Raw genomic sequence first — 26,546 nt, 5'->3', positions numbered from 1 at the left:
TCCTTCCATCACCCGACCACCAGCCGGGTGGCTTGGCGGAAGAAGAAGAGGCAACGGCAGGCAGCGTGGACTCCAACCCGGCCGGTGCAGCCGGCGTCCAGCCCGGTGTCCAGTCCGGTGCAGCCGGCGTCCAGTCCGGTGGTCCAGCCGGCGTCCAGTCCGGTTCTTTCCTGCCACAGTCCGTGACACTATCTTACTACATCATAAGATTTATAATTGTACATTTAAATAATTCATTAATCCTTTATTGAGCACTTTCTTGATGATCATATGAAGCACATACAACTCCTAAATAACTGGTTTGTATTTGTATTGTTTAATTTAGAAATGATAAACTGATTATTATTAAATAAATAAAATACACTTTATGGATATGCTTATGAATCAAGAATGAAGCATTTATACCTGTATTTATAAACTGGCTTACTGATGTATGTTAATGTAGGGACAATGCTTTATAAATGATGAATTAACTGTTTACTGATGCTTAACTAATGATTAATAGCATACAGTTATTATAGTGTTACCGGACTACGTACTGATTTTCTAACCACGGTGCCAAACTCAAGAAGACCGTACTCAACATTTGGTTAACTTTACCAAAATCTGGGAGACCGCTGTTCCCGGTCTCCGTCGGTCCATTCGTGATTGCGTTCAAGGGAGAAACTGAAATACTGGAGTTTCACGGGAGAAATAACAAAACGGATGGGTGGCAACAGATGGGTATGAAAAACAGGAGTATTGACAGGTATGCAAGAAAATGCAGGCAGAGAGAGTGAGGACAGCCTACCTAGCGAGGTACAGTCAGCGGAGAGAAGCAAGGGATGAAAGGAGAGATAAGGAGAGAGGCAGAGCGACAGCAGCGTCAGGCTGTATTGTTGTGCTTTTTCCTGCAACGGATTAATTAATACGCATCGGACTCAGTGTGCAAGGTTTCTGTGTGTGACAAATTTTTGGGATAACGAATACGAAAAAAAATGTATACGAAAATTTCAGACTGTATGTGCAAAGAGGCTGGGAGGGAAATATAAATACTCACTACAAAAAAATGAGACTGTATGTGTGTGTTCATGTTCTGCCAAAAAAGACCCGTTTGATTCTTTTGACTCCATTGCCTTTAATTGGACTGTTTGAAGTGCCTTTGACATGCGACAGTACGAGAGAAAGCGGTTTGTGCAGTCAAAGCGCATGGTGCTTGCACCACGGTCTCAAGGCCTTTAAGGGATGCAAGACGCTGCGAGTGGTAAAATCACCCCACGGTTGCCACTTTCTCTCATAGTTTAACAGTTTTGTGCAGCCAAGACGGTGAATGTGTTATGGTCTCGGGACGAATAAGAGCTTGTACACGTTTCATTATTTCCTGTCAATATTTTGTTAAGTGAATGGTTAAGGCTGCTGCTCACAGAAGATTTTATGTTCATAAAAATTTAATCTTCAGCAGCATGATGTCACTCTCGCGCTCAACTGCTGGAGAAATATTGATCATTCATGTGGTTCACAGCTAAATTAAAATCATTCACGGGTCAAGCCCTATAGCAATGCCCCTGTTGCAGATAATAGTGTATTTGTTTGCAAATAATTAAGTTAAACTTGCCTGGCTCTGTGCCCCTTAAAAACACCTGAATGCCCCATTTTCAAAAACTGGCCTCTTGCGCCACAAATCCAGTTTAACCAATTTTTTTCTTTTTGGTACCTCAGAAACCTGCTACCCATCAGTCATGTATGTATAGAAGATGGTGAGAAGCCCATGGTTCTGTTGCCATATATGAACTGGGGAAATCTCAAGCTTTTCTTGCGCCAGTGTAAACTTGCTGAGGCCAACAACCCACAGGTGAGAATTAACTACTACTACTAAATATGTATATTTTTCAAATACTTAATACCCCATAATATAGAATGTAGTATGTGTATATGTATTTTCATTAGTGTAAATATCTTAAACAATAAGCAGTTAAGCCACGTTTTTCACCTGTGGTGAAAATCATGTTTTTTATACAGTGTTTTTAATGTGCTTTAAGAAAGGCCATGTGCAAATGTTTTATTTTAAACCATTGCGGAGTATTGCTGCAATTTACCAAAGACAGTTTAAAAAAATGCAGTTTGGAACTGCCCCGTCATAAACCTGTAACCAATCACATCAAGTGAATCGATCGCTGCACTGTTGTGTCAACTCTCAGTTTCACTTTTAGTTTTAGCAGCGTCTGGAACGGCAGAGTACGATTGAGTAGAGGCGGAGCAAATTTTCATATTCATGTATCTGCATATAATTAATGAAGCCGGGGTGGAGAGTTACATTCAAGCTATTTTAAGGCAGGAAAATTATTTTCAAAGTTAAACTTTGATAATTTTGATAGTCAACGATTGGTTTTAAGGGATACAATGATTGACCACAGGGGGACTTTAAATTTTATATAAAATTAATTGCAAAGCTTTAACTTTACCACCGTGCCACAACTCTGACATTAGTTTGAAAGATAGAAATTGATAGAAAACTGATTGGTCTATGTTCTGTATACATGTAGATAGTATTTACATGTTGCAAGGAGTAATTTGGGACATGGAAATTTAGCTGTCATGGAGTAAGATAGCACTACTTCTTATGTTTGTAATAAATCATACCGAGACATGTTTATATTGGAGGAAGAGTGTGTTCGGCATTGTTGACCCTTCAGAAGAACACCTGGAATGTTCAGATTTAATTTAATTTAATTGCTTTTCTTCAAAATCAGTGATTTAATTGTGCAGATCCCCTGTCAACATCGAGTGAACGTTCTGTGATAGATGCTTTACAGTAGTGTGGTATGTACAGTCAGGCCTTTGTGATTACAATAGTTAAAAGATTGTTTTTGGCACTCAGAGACAGGCCCTGCGTCTGAAATCGCCTACTTTCATACTATTATTAGGCGCGAATCAATATGAGTCGTGAATAGTATGTCTGAAACCTCAGTATGCAAAAAAACAGAAGGCGAGAAATACACAGATGGTCAACTGCTTCCGCCAATATTTGTGAGTGTGGATCGGATGGACACTTCTCTATCCCATAATGCCATGGGAGCTGAGCAGTGGTCAAATAAAAAAATGAAATCTCATAAAAATGGCGGAAAACTTTAAGGCGAATATCAGTTTTAAATGTAAGGAAAGGAATTTCGCATGACTAAATTAAGTTTTTATTGACGCCAATGTACAGGTTGTTATTGTAGTGCTTTTCACTGTTGTTAAAATAATGATGAGCTTTGCTCACCAAATAAGATTCTCCACCAAGATTGAATCTATATGTAGCCATTTGGAAATGTTAAGCGCAGGGGCGATTCTTGTTTTCAATATTAGGAGGGCTCAGCCTCCCAAAAATAGCCACACTGTATACATTACTAAAATAAATAAATAAGAAAGAGTATGCAGCATAAAGACAAGTTATTATTAAAATATCACATTAATCAATCAATTTATCATTCAAAGTGACAATAACAGCGACAAATCCATATAATAAATGTCACAATCAACTGCTGAGTCATTATTTAGTAGAAGGAATATGATTTTTTCCTGCCATTTATTCTGATAAGCACGAGCGCTGTCACTCCTGTGCATGACTGCGCGTTCATCTGTCACATCGTGTTTGGGTCGTGTTTGGGCTGTACAGTCTCACAAAACGAACATTTCTGAATGATTGTGTGAAGATATTGTGACTAAACAACACTCAAAATACTGAATGTGTTCATGATGAAAACGCGTCTGCACGCGTATGAGAAAGTCTACATGAGACATTCTGCATAGCGAGCTCACCACCTAATAAGGCAGAGAATGTTCTGCGAGAGGTTCTAACGATGTAGCTACTAGTTCTATCGTCTACAGATACCTAATAATCTTAAGAAACACTTAAGACATTTCTGTCTTTGTGCTCTAATTCGTGTGCATGCGATTTATTGCTTTTATCAGCTCTGTCTGCAGCCTCACATCAACGCATGTACACCTAGCTCCGCCTTCACGCAATGACGCTGTATCGGGGAGGGGGCGTGGCCAGCTCGAAATGCATTCTCAAGTCCACATTGAATTTTGCAACACTCCACGCTGTGTAATGAAAATGCAATCCAAAATGTTCAACCCGTGAATGTTAATGCATTTAAGGAAAATAACATTTGAATGATCATTTTGCAACAGTTTTGCTTGGCTATCTTAAACACATATACTCAATTCGGGGAATGCATTTTAATTTTAATTTTGCAACTTAAACAGCATTAAAATATGCATTTCAAAATACATATTAAAAGTAGTGTAGGAACGGACAAATGTCAATTGTGTTATTGAATTTTTATTTTCATTTTGCACCTAATGTTGCACATATGTTATTTTAAATGTATATTTAAAGACATAAATGCATTGTCATTTTACATACTGCATTGCCATTTTGCAAATTGCATTTCAATTTGATAATTGCTACCAATATGCTTCCATACTCCTAGGGTTTTCATCCGATTGCCACCACACTTTTTGATTTCAAGACATTGGGGATGATAAATTGCTAAGGGATTTTTGATATCTCGAATGGTCAGGCCGTGGCTAGGCAACAAATTTATGGCGAGAAATGAGAAACAGGAAGTGTATTATAACTTCCTCATACATTGTCGGATTTTGATCCCACTTTAACAGTTTGCACATTGTCTAAGGCCGATCACATAGATGAGTCTATTATGAGTCAAAGTTGTAGCGCCACCAACTGGCAGCAGTAAGTTTGTCATTTTGAAATGCTTTGAAATCAGCTCTTATGTTTCCCTGATTTGCTAGACACGTCACCTGAATAATGTAAAAAACAGCAGATTTAAAACTAAGACAGGGATTCTTGATATCTTAAATACTGTTGCCAAAACTTGAATATTCTTTTCATGTGTTTTTAAAGCACTTAACATTCTTATAATTGCAGAAGTCGAGTGTTTTGCCATAAATAATTTGCTGTCTTCCCCAAACTTAACATGTTTGATAAAGAGTCATGACCTGAAAGACATGTTAAATATGTTAATATTTACCTACAGTCTTGCGCCACAAACTGGCAGCAGGGAATCTGGTAAATGTAAATAAATGACAAAGACTTCATATAATCTACCTGTCAGGAACTGGCAGAAAGAACCCAAGCGCAGGCAGGCAGTGACGGGGTTAACAAACAAACAGTTTATTTAAATAATAAAATACAAAACAAGAACCCACGATGGGGCAAAACACAAACAGGATAAATAATAGTATGAAGACTAACTGACATTAAACTGAATAAACACTTGAAAAAACTCAACTAAACTAAACACTTACTAAACAGACAAGGAAGCAGCAGACGGGAACAAGAACGGGCAAAGACGGTTGACGCTGGACGAAATAACAAGACTAACTGGAAGGCACATAGCACACACATCGAACGAACACAGTACAATCCAACAGCACAAGACAAAGAAACATGAGGGTATAAATAGGGAGAGACAAACGAGGGATAATGACACGGGGCAGGTGTGGGTAATCAAACACTTAGGGAAGGATAACGAGGAAACGAGAGGAATGGGGCCAATGACAAGACACTGGAGAGAACGTATATTACTGTCAAACGGACAATAATATGTTTCTCTCCACACATAACCAAAGACTTTGCCATGGCTCTGCTACAGGACCAAGAAAAACATGACTAAGGAAGCAGAGCCATGACACTACCTGCATATATGCATATTGCCCATTGTTCACTGTTCCTAAAGCCAACAGGTGGCGGTGGCGGTGGCGGTGGCACTGGTGCGAGGGCCCGATCATCGCTGCTTGCAGCTTTAATTATTATTCTTCTCCCTCTTTGATCACAATTTTGAGGGCCTAAACATGCTCGAAAACTCACGAAATTTGCACACGCATCAGACTTGTTTAGGAGTTTCAAAATTATGCATGGCAAAATGGCTCTATAGCGCCAACTAGAACAGTTCAACGTAGTGCCACGAACGTTATGTTTCACGTACATGCACCAAATTTGGTAGGCTCATGAAACACCCCAATACCTACAAACAAGTGTAAGAAAAAAAGTAGCTCTAAACCCAACACAAACTCAGTTATTTTGAATTTCCTCTGCAAATTTCGTGCAATTTTTTACATTTCCAGGTGTCGTACTTTTAAAAAATCCTCCTAGAGTTTTTATCTGATCAACATCATATTTGGTCATTCTCATCTAAAGGCCTTTGCCTTTATGATGTTAAATTGATTCTGACTTTTTGTTGAAGGGCATGTCCATGGCGACATGCCAAAATTTGGCGTTTCTCCAGAAAAAAGGAAGTTGTTGTAACTCAGGCATACAATGTCCAACAGGCCTCAAACTTCACACATTTGATAAGAGTCCTGGCCTGAAGACATCTACATGGTAATATTCAGTCACAGTTATAGCGCCTCCTGCAGGCAACAGGAATTGTCATGTTTTACACTGTGATTAGCTCCTCATAGAGATCAACATCATATTTGGCCAGTATAATCTTGAGACCTTTGTGATGATACATTGCAAGATCCTGACTTTTCGTGAATAAATAACAAATAACAAAATAGATAACAATATCCTACTATAATTCACCTGCATTCATTTTATTGCCTACCATTCACTGTTTTCCTAAAGCAATCGGGTAGCGGTGGCACATACTGGTCTATCATCCCAATACCAACAAAGTCTCTTAGAGCCGTGCTCTAAACCTGTTGATCTGATTAAAGCTCTAGGAGGAGTTTGTTAAAGTATGACACCTGCATATATGCATATTGCCCACCGTTCACTGTTCCTAAAGCCAACCGATGGCACAATCATCGCTGCCTGCCGCTTTAATTAGTGCCCAAGTCACGAACGGTGCAGGGCCCTCTTGTTCTCTTAAGGATTATTCGTATTATTATAGGGACATAGCTGATATAAAATTGTGAAAGATTTTGTGATATCTTCCCTGTGAAGAAAAATGTGCCTTATCTTTTCCTTTGACTGGATAAAATAACACTCCATTTATGCTGTGTACGCTCGTGCGCTCTGATGTAAACAGCCTGGGCAACCCTCACCTGAAGAAGAATGGGGGAAGGCGGAGCGCTGCCGACCTAAGGTGAAATATGAGTTATGTCACGCCACTTCTCATATTTATGTGTTTCTGAATACCACATAGAAACAAATAGCTGAATTAAAGCACCAAAATTGCATGGACTATATTTCCATTTGCATTCCTGATAGTTGAAGAGTTAGCTTGGTGTGCTAGCTACGCTAAAATTTGCATCTTTTAATTTAACAAATAAATACAGTAATCCGCTAATCGTAGTTATGTTGTCAATAATGGCAGTATGGCAGAACAATTATTTTGATTTGAAGTCGAAACGCAACACAATCGTTTCTTGCCACAGAGTGCAGCTTTTAAATGTCTATTAAAGGGATAGTTCACCCAAAAATCAATTTGTGTGATTTTTTTACTCACCCACATGACATTAAACATGTTTAGAGAACTTCCGGCGTCTTCGGAGCACAAATAGAGATGTTTAGGTGACATATGAGAGCTTTCCAGGCCTCCTCATTGAAACCATGGTGTCAGTTTTTGCCAAGGTCCAGAAAAGTACTAAAGACATTGTTAAATTGGTCCATCTGCGCATAGTGGCTCAGTTGAATTTTTTGAAGCGACAAGAATGCTTTATGTGCAAAAAACAAACCAAAATACTGACATTAATCAATATATTCTCCTCTGTCTTGTCCGTGTATGGCACGCGTTCACGAGAGCACTTCTTCTTGGACCGGAGCACTTTGAGCAGTTTGAGCCATTGGCCAAACATTGTGTCTGTTGACAGAATCTGTGGCCTTCTGCTATCCGTAGTTATGTAAAAACACTGACGTTAAAAATCTATAAAAGGACAATATCAGTTTCAGTTTGTGCTTGGACCCCAGTTTTACTCAAAAATGTTACATGAGTAAAAGTAAGAAAGTTCTATTTTTATTGTACTTAATTTGCAGGTTTGTTATTCCCAGATAGCAACCTCTCAAAACTAATAACACATGGTAACCCGGACGCAGCAAATCATTTTGACATGTGTTTTATCATATTTAATTAAACACCTGACAAATTATCAATAAGCTGTACTTTCTTTTTTATTATTATTATTGGTGTTTTATCATATTTAATTAAACACCTGACAAATTATCAATAAGCTGTACTTTCTATTTTTTTTTATTATTGGTTGATATTTGAAAAGAGTATTAAACTTGTTTTTGACACTATAACACTGATATTGGCCTATTTTTTTACCTGTTTTTGTAATGCATTTGATCACCGTGATACTACCGTCTACTGTAATAAAAGCATCAATTACCGCCACAAAAAAAATGCACTACCGGCACAAGCCTAGAAGCAGCATATGACAAAGAGATGCAGGATGTGTCTCATATCTACAGCATACATTGAGTGATTTGGATTGGACTTGCACTTAAATGCAAGTGCCCACCGTGCATTGAGCCACCATGTAGCGGGGGCACAGTAGTGCAAGGGCCCGGATTGTTGCTTGCAGTTATATTTCTCCAATTGATCTTTCTGACCACTGTTTTTTGGGGGGTTACCCACACAGGCCATCTCTCAGCAGGACCTGGTGCACATGGCAATACAGATTTCATGCGGGATGAGCTACCTGGCGCGGAGAGAGGTCATTCACAAAGACCTGGCTGCCAGAAATTGTGTGTAAGTGCCATGTGACCTCACATTTCTTTCCCATTTATAATTTTAAACGTAGTACACAACAGCTCTGTTGGTGACATTTTGACATCGGCCATTGGCCAAACATTGTGTCTGTTGACAGAATCTGTGGCCTTCTGCTATCCGTAGTTATGTAAGAACACTGACGGTAAAAATCTATAAAAGGACAATATCAGTTTCAGTTTGTGCTTGGACCCCAGTTTTACTCAAAAATTTTACATGAGTAAAACTAAGAAAGTACTATTTTATTGTACTTAATTACTAAAGATAAACATACAAAAATGCATTTATGAAATATAGTGAAGTAAAACTTATGATATATGGTTTATAATGTAGTAAAGTTTTTCCAAAGCAAAAACATTCTAATAAAGTACAGATATTTGAAAATGTATGTACTTGAGTAGAGTAAAAATACTTAGTACTGTCCACCTCTGGTACTGACCATCTCAGCTATACTGTTGCTGAACTACTCAAATCTGTTTTATAAAATGGTCAGTTCTGAGCTGCATTCTAAGCCGTTATAAAATGCCTGGTTTGTAACTGCTGACCACATTACATAGCCTAAATATCACTGTGCCACTGTTGTTGCATCTGTTTCTTGGCCTTACTACGCATATTGAGTAACCTTTTTAAAAAGCAATAAGCCCCACGAAGCATTGGCTTACAAGTGCATTTTATGACATTTTTATAAAATGCAGTGTAATCCACCACTTTGCGGGGTTTATTGCTTTAATCAAATTAATTGTAAAAAAAAAGGATCAAATACACAGTGTTGGGAAGGTTACTTACTGTATGTTGTTGAAGCCGTCCATGTCGAAAAAAATGTAAAAGCAAACATATTTTGCGCTGGACTGTTATATTTCCGCCCTTATTGGATTTCTGTATGAGATTGTTTTTAAATTACCAGCAACGGAACACATTTCTTTCAGCTGCAGTGGGGATTCATATGTGATTTGCAGACATGGTGCGCTGCAAATTCAAATGAGAACTAATCAAAAAGCATCAGAATCTTCTTGTTAGGTTGTGACGTAAGGAATACTGTTTCTGGGTCCAAGCTTCCACTTATATAATATTAGGGTACTATTTAAACAGTCATTTATGAACTTTTATATGCTGTACATATATATATATTAGGGCTGTCAAAATTACCGCGTTAATAACGCATTAACGCAAATTCATTTTAACGGCACTAATCTTTTTAACGCGCGATTAAGGCAGCGCGCATTTTCTGTTTGACCCTTGGCCTTGCCCGTAGTTTGGGAAATGGACATGCAGCATCAAACAGAAATGGAGAAGGAAAAAGGTCTTCTGAACGGAAAATTTATATATATAAAACGATGTCTGATGGTTCTGTCGACAAGACAAAAGTTATCTGCATTTATTGTCGATGTGAATTAAGTTATCACCGCAGCACGTCGAGTTTAAAATATCACTTGATGGCGAAGCATACAACTGATGCAGAGAGCTCTCCGCCCCCTCGCCAAAGTCAGACAACAGACAACAGACTCGATTGTTTTCAGCGGAGACGGATGGACAACTCCACAAGCAATAGACTCACCACATCTATCGCTAAATGGGTGGCTACAGCATGTAGGCCAGTTAATGTGGTGGAGGACGAGGGTCTACTTGAAATTATTCGCATCGCATCTAACGATTACACATGAACTACCTTCGAGAGCCACTGTTACAAGCAAGATTCACGACTCCTATGAAGAGGAGAAAGCTAAAGTCGAAGAGGCGTTAAGACAGACAAACACGGTTGCGCTCACCGGAGATTACTGGACTTCCCTCAGTAACCATAGCTACCTGGGGGTCACGGCTCATTATTTTGACACACACTGGAAACTACGGTCGCACGCTTTGACCGTTATGAAGACAGACGAGAGGCACTATGCTGACGTTTGCGCTGAGCACTTTCTGCAGGTAGCCAGACAGTGGAATATTGAACTCAAAATTAGCACACTGATTACCGATAGTGCACGCAACATGATTGCCGCGGCCAAGCAGCTCCCGTTCGAGCATATGCCTTGCATTGCACACAGCCTCCACCGAGCTATTACAGTTTCGCTCCAGAACAGCCCGTTTGACAGCGCCTTGGCAAAATGTAGGAAAGTAGTGGGCCATTTCAAGCATAGCCCAGCAAACGCAGCCGAGCTCGAACAACAGCAAGTTACACATCATCAAAAGAAAGAGTCACTCACACAGGAGGTGTCAACCAGATGGAATAGCACCCTGGAAATGATAAAGCGTATTCAAAGAAATCAAGAACCATTAAGAGAAGCACTGGCCCTACATGCAAGCAACATCAACATGCCCACAGCAGCTGAACTGGATAAACTGAAGAGGTTGGAGACTGTGCTGGAACACTGCAGGTAATTCTCATATAAATTATGTTTGTTTCTCAATCAAAGTAAGGATGTGTTAAAAACGAGGAAGTGTGTCTGTCTTGTGCGTGCGTGTTATGAGTGTGTGTGTGTCGTTCGTGTGTGTGTCAGTAGAGTGAGAGATTGAAAGTGATTTATGTCTAACTAGGTATGTGAGTCAACTACAAACCCGATTCCAAAAAAGTTGGGACACTGTACAAATTGTGAATAAAAACAGAATGCAATGATGTGGAAGTTTCAAATTTCAATATTTTATTCAGAATACAACATAGATGACATATCAAATGTTTAAACTGAGAAAATGTATCATTTTAAGGGAAAAACAAGTTGATTTTAAATTTCATGGCATCAAAAAAGTTGGGACAAGGCCATGTTTACCACTGTGTGGCATCCCCTCTTCTTTTTATAACAGTCTGCAAACGTCTGGGGACTGAGGAGACAAGTTGCTCAAGTTTAGGAATAGGAATGTTGTCCCATTCTTGTCTAATACAGGCTTCTAGTTGCTCGACTGTCTTAGGTCTTCTTTGTCGCATCTTCCTCTTTATGATGCGCCAAATGTTTTCTATGGGTGAAAGATCTGGACTGCAGGCTGGCCATTTCAGTACCCGGATCCTTCTTCTACGCAGCCATGATGTTGTAATTGATGCAGTATGTGGTCTGGCATTGTCATGTTGGAAAATGCAAGGTCTTCCCTGAAAGAGACGACGTCTGGATGGGAGCATATGTTGTTCTAGAACTTGGATATACCTTTCAGCATTGATGGTGCCTTTCCAGATGTGTAAGCTGCCCATGCCACACGCACTCATGCAACCCCATACCATCAGAGATGCAGGCTTCTGAACTGAGCGCTGATAACAACTTGGGTTGTCCTTGTCCTCTTTAGTCCGGATGACATGGTGTCCCAGTTTTCCAAAAAGAACTTCAAATTTTGATTCGTCTGACTACAGAACAGTTTTCCACTTTGCCACAGTCCATTTTAAATGAGCCTTGGCCCAGAGAAAACGCCTGCGCTTCTGGATCATGTTTAGATATGGCTTCTTTTTTGACCTATAGAGTTTTAGCCGGCAACAGCGAATGGCACGGTGGATTGTGTTCACCGACAATGTTTTCTGGAAGTATTCCTGAGCCCATGTTGTGATTTCCATTACAGTAGCATTCCTGTATGTGATGCAGTGCCGTCTAAGGGCCCGAAGATCATGGGCATCCAGTATGGTTTTCCTGCCTTGACCCTTACGTACAGAGATTGTTCCAGATTCTCTGAATCTTTGGATGATATTATGCACTGTAGATGATGATAACTTCAAACTCTTTGCAATTTTTCTCTGAGAAACTCCTTTCTGATATTGCTCCACTATTTTTCGCCGCAGCATTGGGGGAATTGGTGATCCTCTGCCCATCTTGACTTCTGAGAGACACTGCCACTCTGAGAGGCTTTTTTTATACCCAATCATGTTGCCAATTGACCTAATAAGTTGCAAATTGGTCCTCCAGCTGTTCCTTATATGTACATTTAACTTTTCCGGCCTCTTATTGCTACCTGTCCCAACTTTTTTTGAATGTGTAGCTCTCATGAAATCCAAAATGAGCCAATATTTGGCATGACATTTCAAAATGTCTGACTTTCAACATTTGATATGTTATCTATATTCTATTGTGAATAGAATATAAGTTTATTAGATTCGTAAATTATTGCATTCCTTTTTTATTCACAATTTGTACAGTGTCCCAACTTTTTTGGAATCGGGTTTGTACTATGAGGAGAAAACTTTGTTTCATGCTCAGTTGTCCTGCCAGCATTGTGTGATCTGTCGCGTGTGATGGAGGTCTCAGAAGACGACCCAGCATACATGATTATGTTTAAGGAAACTTTCACAACAGACATGGACAAACGGAAGGAAAAAACCAACATCACATGGCTGAGGGTTGCATCAGCACTGGACCCTAGATTTAAGGACCTCAAATGTCTGAGCATGGCTGACAGAGCTGAGGTGTGGAGTTCAATCTGTGCCTTGCTCCGAGAGAGGGGGGAGGGGCTTGCACAGCAAAATAAACCAGTGACAACTGAGCCACCTAAGAAGATGTCACGTCTCATGTCTGTGCCAGATTCTTCATCTGATGATGAAGAGGACTGCAAATGTGTGGAGCATTACAAGGCAGAGCCCTATTTTGGCATAGAGGACTGTCCCCTGCAGTGGTGGTCCAAACATGAAGGGGTACACAGTGAGATGGCCAACCTTGCACGCAGATACTTAGCAACACCTGCCACATCCATACCTTGTGAAAGACTGTTTTCATGTCAGGGCATGTTGTTCAGAAGAAGCGAGCTGCCCTGTCGTCTGAAAATGTAAACAGGCTTGTCTGTTTGAGCAACTGGCTCAGTGGAAAGAAAGGAAAGTAATGGAAACCTGTGTTTTTTCTATGTTCTTTTTTCAATAGTCATGAACAAGTTATTTGAAAAACATGTCTATGTTCTTTATGCTACATGTTTATGGTGGTTTCAGTAATAAATGTACACTTTGCATGTTTAGAAGAAGTGATCTGCCCTGTTGCGCGAAAATGTAAACAGGCTTGTGTAAGTAAATAGCTGCAAAGAAAGAAGTAATGGAAACTTGTGGTTTTTCTATGTTCTATGACCTTTGAAACATGTCTTCATACTTATGTCCAGTATGGTTTCACTAATAGTAAACAACATACATTTGCATAAAGCATCATTATTGTCCATGTCCATGTTGAATAGAGTATTAAAAACTTGAAAAGTATTAATTTAAGGTTAATTTAGAACGGATAAAAATGTGCGATTAATCACAAGTTAACTCATGGCAATCGTGCGATTAATCGCGATTAAATATTTTAATCGATTGACAGCCCTAATATATATATATATATATATATATATATATACTGTATATATATCTCTCTCTCTCTATATATATATATATACCGTGTATATAATAAACATTTTAATAAGTAACTGTAAGTTAATTATAATTTTTTCTCATTGCCTGTCACTAATTACAGTTATTTTATTTTGTAATTAAATTACTGTTACACGTAACCAGTTACTACCCAACACTGCAAATACCTCTTATCATGCTGCATTTTTCTCCTCAAGCGTATTTACATTGTTTTTTTTTTAGAATTGATAACAGCATGCAGGTGAAGATCACAGACAACGCACTTGCCCGCGATCTCTTCCCTATGGACTACCACTGCCTCGGGGACAATGAGAATAGGCCCGTTCGTTGGATGGCTTTGGAGAGTTTGCTGAACAATGACTTTTCTAGTGCCAGTGATGTGGTAAGAGTCATGGCTCTTGTTTTTCTGTTTTTCAACATGCTGTTATGTATACTCACATAATGTACTGCTTCAAACTGACAGCTGGTAATGTGTAATGTTTATTTAAGATAGCCAACAGCTAGCTGTTCCTTTGAATTTCACTGGTAAAAGAGTTAAACATTTTTACTTTTCCATGTTTAGAAATTTGGTTATAACGCCGATAAAACAAGTACCTTCAGTTTCAAAAGTACTTGCTAAGAGGGTATTCACACCTGTCTTGTTTGGTTCGATTTAGGGCTGGGCGGAATTCCATTCCGTTACCGCGGAATAAAATGTCAACTGTAAGAGATTTTTCTGTTCCGTGTATTTCGCGGAATGTAAATAAGTAGGCGTGGTTAACTCGGCGCTCTGCAAGTGGGGCGTCATGATGAAAAAAAACATGTGAATTAATGCACCCATAACAAATTAACAAATCAAACATTTCACAACTTTCAGTCTGTAATTTCGTGATCCGCTCCAGCCCAGCGCTTTCTCTCTCACTCGCAGTGCCCGTGCAGGGGTGCGATCTGCGCGTGCATATAATAAAGTTCATTCTCAGGTATTTCAGAAGTCAGGTCGCTTTGTAAAGCTGTTAATAGTTTTAATAAAGTTTAACTTTAGGCGAGCCGAGGCGAAACTTGCGTTGTAACACGCGATGATGCTCGCCACGTGAGCGCTGCTACTGGGAGACGCGTTTGGAGTCACCAGAGACTCGCAGTGCGATGACAAGCGCGAGAATAAACAAACCTAAAGACAGAGAGTCGCAACACACTAAAAGTGCGCATCTAATAGAGAGTGAAGAGAGATAAAGACCTACAGTACAAACCCCATGAACACCAGTTTATAACACCAGTTGTATACTGTACTTTCATTGTTTGTGCGTGTATTCAAACTTCATTGTTATACATGTTGTCTGTGAAATTGTGACTAAATAAAAATGTTTATTAAGTTAATTTAAATAAACAAATATTCCTTTTTTATTAACTGGAATATTCAAATATGATATTATTGAAAAAGGCCCATCCCTAGTGCGTAGCCTGTGTCTCTCGATGCTCGTACATATACTTGCACGACGTGTGCATCTTTCAAAACGGGCGAGGCATGCGCTTCAGCCCCTCAAATCACTTGTTTTACTTGCACTTGGCTTTTATTAAAACGTACATAAATTTGAACTGGTTTGCTAATTTCATTTGGATTAAATGACATGGCACATTTAATACATTTTCTACTCAAGAAAGAACTCATTTTCTATACAAAATGCTTAATACAAATAAAACAGCCAAATATAGAATATTTTAAGTTGTATTCTGTAGAAGATCTGTAGATCTGGAAAACATCTGCTGTGTACAAAGATCCGATAAACGTCTTAAAAGGCAGTTTTACATGCATTCTAAATGATAATCATTTTACAGACATCTTCTAGATGTCTATATGACATTTGACAGGAAACAACTCAAAGACTTATTGCGGATGAGCATACAATAAAAAAATACGTCTTGCAGATTGTGACAGAGGATTCTGTGACCGGCTAGGACAGCACTTATACTCCCACCTCTATTCAATTCTTTACTTGTTACATTTACAGTTTTAGCCGCTCTCTCGGGTGCACACGGAGATTTGTGCTATCGCTCTGGTATACTTATCTGTACATACCTGTTTGTAGCTGGTAAGGATGTGAAATACCCTGTTGGTTATTTGGTTTATTCCAAGTGGATGGAGCCTTTGCTTTATACGCACGGTTCTCATTTTAAATGGGAAGTGAGTGACAGAGTAATGTATCCTACTGCGGAGGTTACAGTAAATGTTAATGGACAGCTGTATCTGATGAATGCTGGGGTGGTTGATAGATTAACTGCTGATATGGTTCTGGGTTGGGATATGCCTGTATTGAGTGACCTGTTACAGTGGTCTAATCTGAAAAATGTTGTTACATCTGCTGTGTCATGCCCGGGGCTCACAAGAGCCCAGACCAAAGATGGTTTGCAACCTCTGCCAGACTTGGATGATAGTCTGATCCAGGGTGGCTATAAACCTAGAAGATCACGGCGGCAACGCCCTGTAGAGAAGCATTTGGGTCCTCTGGTATCTGAATTGTCTACAGAGGGTTTGGAGGTAAAAGACTGGAAAATAGCTGATAACATTGTTCAGTTACAGGCAGAGGATGAAACTTTGAAACCCTTGTTTGCTAAAGAGAGTGGGGAAGAGGGCAAAGTTCTGTCACTTGGAGCTGAAATGTATGTTGTGCAAAATGGTGTCCTGTATGTTGTGTCTGATGGTGTTAAACGTCTTGTTGTACTCAACTCAACTCAACTTTATTTATATAGCGCTTTTACAATTTTCATTGTTACAAAGCAGCTGTACATGAGACATATTGACTATAAGCAAAATAATTAAAGTTGTACCTGCAGAAACAAGAAAAGGTTGAAAACACAGAAGACAGACATACCCACATACAAAACACTCCACACACACAATATGCACACGTACTAACACACATAGACAGAGACACACACACACACACACACACACGGATGCGCACGCACACACACACAACACACACACACACACACACACACACACACACACACACGCTCAGTGAGAGCACACATTTAGGATAAAGGAGAGAGAAGCACAGGTCAAATATAACAGACTATAAATTCCTATATGCAATATTAATTAAGTAAAACTTTAAAATTCTAAAGCAGCCCCCCCGGTCAGGCAGATAGTGCAAAAACAGTATGCAAACGGTGGCGAGGAACCCAAAACTCTAATCGAGAAAAAAAACCTCAGGAGAACCCAGGCCCAACCAGGGGATTCCAGTTCCCCTCTGGCAAAAGCTGCTGCCTCTGCACAAGCTCCAGAGAACTTGCACAACAAGGCTAAATAAAATAAATAAACTTAATAATAAAATAAATTATAGTTTAAGATTATCATTAATAATCTAATAGCATTTGAAGTTTTGTGGTGAAGACATGTCAAGAGACCGCGTCCTTCTTTATCCAGCTCTATCATCTCAGCTCTTGTCAGGTCCCCACTTCCCATTCTCCGCTCTACCATCAGGTCAGGCCATGAACTGCATCCTGCTCGCTGTGGTAACCTTGGAACAATGAGACAAGACTGGCTGAGAGTAGAGTACTGTTCTGTACTCTTTGATGCAACAAGTACATCAGTTGTGTTTTTGGTTCCGGTTGATCTAACTAATGCAGCCTAAACCCTCTGAAGATTTATATTATGGAAGAGTAGTGTATGCAAGATTAAAAAGATGCGTCTTTAGTCTAGATTTAAACTGACAGAGTGTGTCTGCCTCCCGGACAGTGCAGGGAAGACTATTCCAAAGTTTAGGCGCTAGATAGGAAAAGGATCTACCACCTGCACTTGATTTTGAAATTCTAGGTATTACCAACTGACAGGACGCCTGAGAGCGTAATGCACGTGAAGGACTGTAATACAAAAGGAGTTCATTCAAGTACTGAGGAGCTAAACCATGTAAGGCTTTATAGGTAATAAGCAAGATTTTAAAGTTAACGCGATGCTTTATAGGTAACCAGTGCAAGGTTGACAGAACCGGGCTAATATGTTCATACTTTTTTGTACGTGTAAGAACTCGAGCTGCCGCGTTTTGGACCAATTGGAGTTTTTGTAATAAGCCTGCAGGGCAACCACCTAACAGTGCATTACAGTAATCTAGTCTTGATGTCATGAATGCATGAATTAACTTCTCTGCATCTGAGATTGACAGCATATGACGTAGTTTAGATATATTCTTAAGATGGAAAAACGCAATTTTACAGGTGTTGGCGACGTGGCTCTCAAATGACAGATTACTATCGAATAGAACGCCAAGATTCTTTGCTGACGACGAGGGTTTTATGGAACATCCGTCAATAGTTAAACAGTATTCTTGGTTGTTACTTATAGCAGTTTTCGGTCCAATAAGTAACACTTCCGTTTTGTCCGAGTTCAGTAATAAAAAGTTGTTACTCATCCAGTTTTTTATATCGACTATGCATTCCATTATTCGATGGAACTGCTGTGTTTCATGAGGCTTCGAGGAAATATAAAGTTGAGTATCATCAGCATAACAGTGAAAGCTAACTCCGTGTCGCTTTATTATATCTCCTAGAGGTAGCATGTATAATGCGAAGAGCAGAGGCCCTAAGACTGAGCCCTGTGGTACACCGTACTGGACTTGCGATTTGCGTGACACCTCATTGTTTATTGCTACAAATTGAAAACGGTCGGATAAATAAGATTTAAACCATTTCAAAGCTATTCCCTTAATGCCGACATAATTTTCGAGTCTATGTAGGAGTGTGCTGTGGTCAATGGTATCGAATGCAGCACTAAGGTCTAGCAGCACCAATAACGAGATACAACCTCGGTCAGACGCCAATAGCAGATCATTTGTAACTCTGATCAAAGCAGTCTCTGTACTGTGACATGCTCTAAATCCAGACTGGAATTCTTCATTGATGTCATTCCTTTGGAGGAAGGAGCATAATTGAGTTGAAACTACTTTTTCCAGAACTTTAGATATGAAAGGTAGATTCGATATAGGCCTGTAGTTCCTTAGTTCTCTAGGGTCGAGTTGGGGTTTTTTGACAAGGGGCCTTATAACAGCCACCTTATATGCTTTAGGCACATGTCCTAATGTCAGAGATGAGTTAATAATACCAAGAAGAGGATCTATAATTTCTGGGAGCATCTCTTTCAGTAGATTTGTAGGTATAGGGTCTAGTATGCATGTTGTTGATTTAGATGATCTAATAATTTTAGACAGCTCATCTTGATCTACGGTATAAAATAATTGCATTTTCTCCTTAAGGGCGCTGTAGTTAGTTTGTTCAGCGGGTTTCACTTCTGATTGCATTGTTATAATTTTTTCTCTAATATCTTGGATTTTATATGTGAAGTAGTTCATAAATTCATCACTGCTATGCTGATATACAGGATCAGAAGTCACTGACGATTTATTTTTTGTTAATTTAGCCACCGTGTTAAATAAAAACCTAGGGTTGTGCTGGTTTTCTTCTATTAGTGATGAAAAGTAGGCGGATCTAGAAGTTATTAGGGCTTTCCTGTATTTTCGAATACTATCCTTCCATGCTGTACGAAATACCTCTAATTTAGTTTTCTTAAAGTTGCGCTCCATTTTTCGGGCCGCTTTCTTTAGAGCCTGAGTGTGTTCATTATACCACGGTGTGGGGCTGCCATTTTTAATCTTCTTTAAACGTAGAGGAGCAACTGTGTCTAGCGTTACCGAGAAGGTGGAATTAAAATTTTCAGTGGTAATGTCAAGATCTTCAACGTTATTTCTCATGATTTGAGACAATTCGGGCAGATTATCGAGAAACGCATCTTTGGTAGTTGAAGTTATTGTTCTACCATATTTGTAACAATGAGTTTTATTTGCAGCCGTAGGCCAGTGAAGCAAACATAATACCAGATAATGATCCGAAATGTCTTCACTCTGCTGAAGGATTTTAACGTCGTCCACATTTATACCGTAAGACAGTATTAAATCTAAAGTATGATTACGAAGGTGAGTGGGTCCTGACACATGTTGACTAATGCCCATGGAGTTAAGAGTGTCTTTGAAAGCCATTCCTAAGGCATCTGTAACGTTATCTACGTGGATGTTAAAGTCACCAACGACAAGGAGTCTATCTGCGGCCAGTACTAGTTCTGATAAGAACCCACCAAATTCTTTAATAAAATCTGTGTGGTGCCCTGGAGGCCTATATACAATAGCTAGAATCAATTTAAAAAGTGTTTTATCTTTAGTATTAGGTGTTGAAACATGAAGAACCATGACTTCAAAAGAATTATATTTAGAGTTCGACTTCTGGGAAATGCTAAGAGAGTTATTGTAAAGTGCTGCGACACCTCCCCCTCTGCCTTTTAGACGAGGCTCGTGTTTATAATAATAATCTTGGGGGACAGATTCATTTAAAGCAATATAATCATCTGGTTTTAGCCATGTTTCTGTCAAACAGAGCATGTCTATTTTATGATCTGTTATCATATCGTTAACAAAAAGTGCTTTATTAGAGAGAGATCTAATATTTAGCAATCCGAGTCGTAACAGTTGATTATCTGTATTTTGTTCATGTTTAGTTTGTTTAACGTTTATTAAATTACTTTCAAGAGGTTTACGCATTATTTTATGTTTGCTAATCCGGGGGACAGACACAGTCTCTATTTTGTGATGTTTGGGAGAACGGATTACTACATGTTGTACATTTTGTGTATTCTGCGACGTGAGACGGCAAGCAGACAGTTGGTTAAGCCATACTGTCTGCTCCCTGACCTGGGCCCCAGCGAGTCAAGTTTTAGCATTAGCATTAAGACTTTTTGCCATATTTCTAGACAGGATGGAAGTCCCAGCCCAGGAGGGATGGAGACCATCTCGTTTCAACAGGTCAGGTCTGCCCTCAAAACTCTTCCAGTTATTTATAAAAACTATATCATTCTGCAGGCACCACTCAGACAACCAGCCATTTAGTGATGATAATCTGCTATAAATCTCATCACCACGATAAGCATTGAGGGGGCCAGAGAATATTACAGTGTCTGACATCATGCTTGCGAGCTCACACACCTCTTTAATGTTATCTTTTGTGATCTCCGATTGACGGAGTCGAACATCATTTGTGCCGACGTGAATGACAATCTTACTGAATTTACGATTAGCCTTAGCCAGCACATTTAAATTTGACTTGATGTCAGGCGCTCTGGCTCCCGGTAAACATTGGACTATGGTGGCTGGTGCCTCTATGTTAACGTTCCGAACAATAGAATCACCGATAACTAGGGCACTTTCAGCAGGTTTCTCAGTCGGTGCGTCACTGAGCGGGGCAAACCTGTTCGAGACTGTAATCGGAACGGTCGAGTGATGTTTTGTCCTGCGACTACGCCGTCTCACAGTCACGAAGTTTCCCAGCTGCGGAGGATTTTCAACCGGAACCGAGCTGTGTGCGCTAATGTTGCTCGCATCCAAAGTGTTTTCTATCGTCGTTAAACTCTTACTATCCTCAGATAAAGATTGGATGCGAGACTCTAATTCTAAGATCTTCTCTGTCAGCCTAACTATTTCCCTGCATTTATCGCATATAAAACCCTCGCAGCTGACAGAGAAGGCTAAGCTAAACATATGACATGAGGTGCAAGTAACAATAATAGGAATAGAAGCCATAACTCACCGGATTTGAAGTGCAATTCCAACTTACCAAGGTTGCTCGATGGATCGTAGTATACTCGCTTAAAAAGAGAAACAGTTAGCACACAAGACAAACCAGAGGCAAGATGATATTCCACAGTGTGAACAGAAAGCAAGCTAACACGCTATTGCTATGCTAACGGCGTTAAGTTAACTATCACTTTTGGTTTAGACTCTTCCAAGTAAATTACAGGAACAGGGTTATTGAGATATCAGGATAAGTTAGCAACGACAATAATAATTAACGATAATAAAATACACTAATATTAGAGCGAAGTGGTAAGCGCACTGATACAAACAAGCCGCCGGCAGCGATGCAGGAAACAGGAAGCAGGAAACAATACGCACACACAATCGTTAACAAACCTAAACGTTATTGGTCTGTTATAACGAGTTGGACGTATGACGTAGTATTGTTGTGCTCGATACACTCCCCCAGCGTTCGTATAGTTTTTTTAGAACATGAAATTCCGTTTCGTAACAACTTTTCTTTTTCCCATATTGGACAATTCTCCCGTAAAAGCACGCCCATGCGTCAACCAGCGAGAGCTAGTTGAGAGCACGCTCACGTGTCAACCATGGAGAGTGGGAGAAAGAGCACGCCCATCAATGTGCTCCTTCGTTCGAGAAGTTCAGCTGTGTTTGTTCGTTCACTGCATTTCGGTGAGGAATGTTATGTAAATCCAGCGTAGCGTCAGTTCTTGCAGGTCACGTGAGTTAGGGCTGTGCAATTAATCGAAAATAATTGTAATCGTCAATTTTGGCCTTCAACAATTACAAAAACAAAATAATCGACCTAAAACGATTATTGTGCCGCATTCCATTTTGCAAGGATCATCTCTTTTCTTGTGGTATAAATCCACAGCGCACCCCTTCTTTTACAGTGGATCAGCTGTGCTATTTCTTTACGTTTATTTTTCAGTTGAATTCACAGTTTAAAAGCCAAGTTTTTTTATTTTTCTATGTTGTTTTAAAACTTAGTGAGTAATCATGTTAAATAATCGGGATCTAAATATTGGCCAAAGTAATCGTGATTATGATTTGTGTCATAATCGAGCAGCCCTAACGTGAGTCAAGCTTGCATCAGCCGATCACATCAGATACAGCTAATCAACGTTAACCAGTAGTCATACAACACATTCTAGACTGCGTCCTATTTAAGTTGCCTTTCTTTGCTCCTTATCAGCTGCTCAATCGTGCCGCACTCACTTCTGCTTGTCATCGCCTTTCACGATTAATTTGTTCTATGCAGCTCGCAAGTTGTTTGGATATATGCAACACGTTGTTGCAGCTCATCCAGGCGTATGTAAGCAGTATATGGGTTTTAAGCCCTCGTTTACAAATTACTTCACTCGATACGCTCACTATTTGTTTGGACATTCAACGCGCTATTGCAAATCATATGGATAGTTGTCTGGATAATCTTTAGTTTTACTTCCACTATCGCTACTACTGTGCATGAGTGTTTGATCTCGCTTGCCAGCACGGGTGCTTTTCTCTCGGCGTTCATTCCGTTAAGCAAGCGGCAGTGAGCTGACTGTACCAAGCTCGCTGGTGAATGCATATTATAAACGACATTTCGAAAAGTGACTGCTGGTTAACTACTACTGTCTGTTTTATGTATTCAGCATGCATAAAGTCTATACATGCGTGTTGTTCCCGCTTACGTCTCGCAGTGGAGTGTATATAAGAGCAGGATGTATTTATGTAGGATAAATATAGTGCTTTTAAGTGCGAGATCTTTCTTCTCTTGTCTGCACAATGCGAACACCGTGTCTCACATATTCCAAGCCATAAAGTAAGTTATAACACTTTGGATGTTACTGTATTTGGCATATACGCTTGCAGCAATATGTTACAACAGTAATTTGTCATATAACTCTAGTGAACATTTGGGTGACACTCTCATTCTCCGCATTTCTAATCAAGTGCTTGCTGTTTGCGCTCTGCTTGCTTAAGCTCATCAACAGGGCTCTTAGTTTCCATGAGACACATCAAGCAGCTCACACACATGTATGATCGGGTCAGGAATGAATAATGTTAAATATATGTGAGACCGTCATGTAGAGGTACAGTAGTAAGATTAGATGACCTCACGAGAGTCTGCCATACCTTGGTTTTAGGTGAATTGACGCCACTGCACTGCACCGCACTGTGTATTTCTCACACTGAGAAGTGAGGGGATAAATGTCCCACGCTACATTTGATATGCTCTACCGAGCTCATGGATGTCGCAAGTTATACAGATTTAAAAGTCCAGGTAAATCGTGTGATCCTTCTGCAAGGATAATAGTTAACAGCTTCAACTGAATGCAATCATAATAGTGAGAGCTGATGTAAGGGTATATAGCCAAATTTGTGCTAATAATTAATTCACTCACAATGTCTAACTGCTTTGTAACCAGAATATGGAAGTATTTCAATGCCATTAGTCTTTGAAGCAAAAAGCATGTTGAATTACCACTAATCAAAAATAAATCTGTTGCATTACCAGTGCTTGCATTTTTAGAGTCTGCAATTCAATATGGTTGTATATTTAAGCTGTGAATATTTCAAATTGAAACATTTCACGCACAATTTCACCGTTAAAAAGTTCAATAATCAAAATTCGCCTTTTAAATTTCACTTAAAAAATTCAACTTGTTATAAAATACAACCTTTAATTTTCGACAGACAATTTTCAGTCCATATTATTTCGGTTTAAAAATTCGCTTCCACAAATTCAGTGGTTCAAATTCGACTTGAAATTCAAAGTTTCACATCCGGGAATCCCAGGAGAAGCAATAGAGCGCCGATTCCGCCAATGCATGATCTCTACCTGCTGCCTGACCGCTTCACCAGCAGGTGGTGCAAGTCGCTTCTGACGAAGACCAAAGCAAGAAATGCAGATACTTTTTATATGTTTGCAGCACAGTCCACTCATCTGCTCGATTAAGTGAATTTATTTGATCTCATAGATCTCTTCTTATGCATCATCAACATCAGAAATTTTAGGTTTCCTGCTCTGGCTCGAAGGAATTAAGTTATTTTTTACTTCAGCACATCGTGTTCACATAAATACTATGCATCATCAGCATTTACAGGACATGTATTGTGTTTGAAGCGGTCAAATAACTGAGATCTCAACTAGGAGCTTATTGACCCGTACTCTCCCATGTGCTTCTGTTTATATGAAGTAGCTGCAATCTCAATAAACATTCTTTTTATTTTCCTTGCGTGATCTTGTTTTAATTTGAGACTCTCAGAACATGCTGGATGTTGTGGAATTGTGGAAACGTTCGTTTGTTAATACGAGACAGAAAAACTGATATTTTAGCCAAGCGAACTTCTTGAGCAGGCCAGATAAAATAGACCAGATAAAAATAGTCAGCACTTTCTTTAGAACCCGACTAGACCCGAAACGTCTTGTGCAGCCTGCAGCCAAGCAAGATACCTCACGGCGTTATGGATCTATACGCGCAAAGATAAAAACTTTTGTTGCATGCTGTGTGCGTTTCCCAATAATGTGCCACACACGAACATGCGAGTATGACTACACGCTAATTGCTTGAGTTGCTGTCTGTTCATTAAATGCTAAAATGTCAATCACTCACGGTATATTAACCTAATTATGTCTTGTAAAGTTTGGCGTAACAAATATTTGTTGTTTACCTAACCATAAAATGTAATTAATTTGTGTCTTTCGGGGCGATTGGTAAAAGCACATTCATTATAAATTACCAGAGACCCGATGCCATATCGGACACGACCTGTGCCCAAGGCATATTTTGTCAATGTTTTAGACCCGAAGCCGCTGGGACACACGAGGACCTCTCTAACATACACCTCAACGCAAGTCAGTTTGCATGGCCGAGCAGTGAAAAATATATTTAATTACTGGTCAGAAAACAATATGAGTGCTCCATGGCAATATACACAACTATCTGTAGATGTTGCTGTTTGGCAACATCTACAGATGTTATAATAATTTTTAATCTATATGCTCACATAATAAGTCAACATATTGTTAAATTTATGCATTTTAAATCACAGAAATACACTGAAACCACGTTGGAGAAACACGTAATGTACGTGTCTAAAATGTATGTGTACAGTTCAGTTAAATTATCAAATTTACCCTCTTTAAACTTACGCTAAACATTTAGCTGAATATCCACAACATGTATGGTGGCATGGTGGAACAAAAACGTTATAAGCTTGCAAGATTTGCTAAGGGCCTACTATGCCCCTTTAGCGTCCACGGACCACGCCATCACGGCCGGTGTACCATGCTAAAACGCTTAATGTTGCTTAATCTTCAGACCAGATGATTAGTATAGCCTACACCTTTTTAATAACCGTAGGCTACAGAAATGCGGAAGAGCCCTAAATATGAATGCAAAAAGCACAAAATGACACAATGAGAATTTTAGCATGTCCCCCCGTATTTCTCACATAATACCAGAACTAGGTATAGGTGTCTTTATTGTTGCAGTATTTCAGTTTGTTTTTTTATTCATTCGTTCATACAATAGGTTATAATTGGCTTTATTTTGTTTGCGTTCTCAGATTTCAGATGAAAAGTATAGGCATAATTATTTCCATTGATATTTCTCTTTTAAGTGGTGTAGTTATTCCTTTGTTTAAGTTACATTTATATCCTACATTTACTAAATATTTTACAATTACGTTTTTAAGAAAAGACTGTTATTTATATTGTAGATTATTTTACGTTCTGATGAAAAATTGTTCATGGCTTGTTCTTACATCTGTTTTCATTACTATTTCAGTTAGCCTACTACTATTGTCTGTTTAAAATGTATAATTATTGCTATTTTTCCTATTTAGTTTTAAACCGAAATAAAATGTTTTATTTGAATTTAAATGTTAAGTTTATTGTGATGGTGTTATGTAACTAATGTAATGATTTAAAAACTTGTTGTCTTG

At 39.2% G+C, this 26,546-nt stretch overlaps 1 protein-coding gene across 1 annotated transcript in view; it reads left to right on the top strand.

Annotated features, from left to right (window-relative positions):
* The window catches only part of ryk (receptor like tyrosine kinase), a 159,320-nt gene that overhangs the window by 105,303 nt on the left and 27,471 nt on the right, over nucleotides 1-26,546 (top strand). The window contains exons 12-14 of the mRNA XM_057327515.1: nucleotides 1,699-1,831; nucleotides 8,578-8,687; nucleotides 14,224-14,383. Coding sequence (XP_057183498.1) covers nucleotides 1,699-1,831; nucleotides 8,578-8,687; nucleotides 14,224-14,383 — 403 coding nt within the window. The remainder of the gene's footprint in view (nucleotides 1-1,698; nucleotides 1,832-8,577; nucleotides 8,688-14,223; nucleotides 14,384-26,546) is intronic.

This window comes from Triplophysa rosa, unplaced genomic scaffold (assembly GCF_024868665.1).
Source record: "Triplophysa rosa unplaced genomic scaffold, Trosa_1v2 scaffold243_ERROPOS425983, whole genome shotgun sequence".
Classification (NCBI taxonomy): domain Eukaryota; kingdom Metazoa; phylum Chordata; class Actinopteri; order Cypriniformes; family Nemacheilidae; genus Triplophysa; species Triplophysa rosa.
Note: the sequence above shows the minus strand (reverse complement) of the source record. Positions and strands in the feature narration are given on the sequence as shown.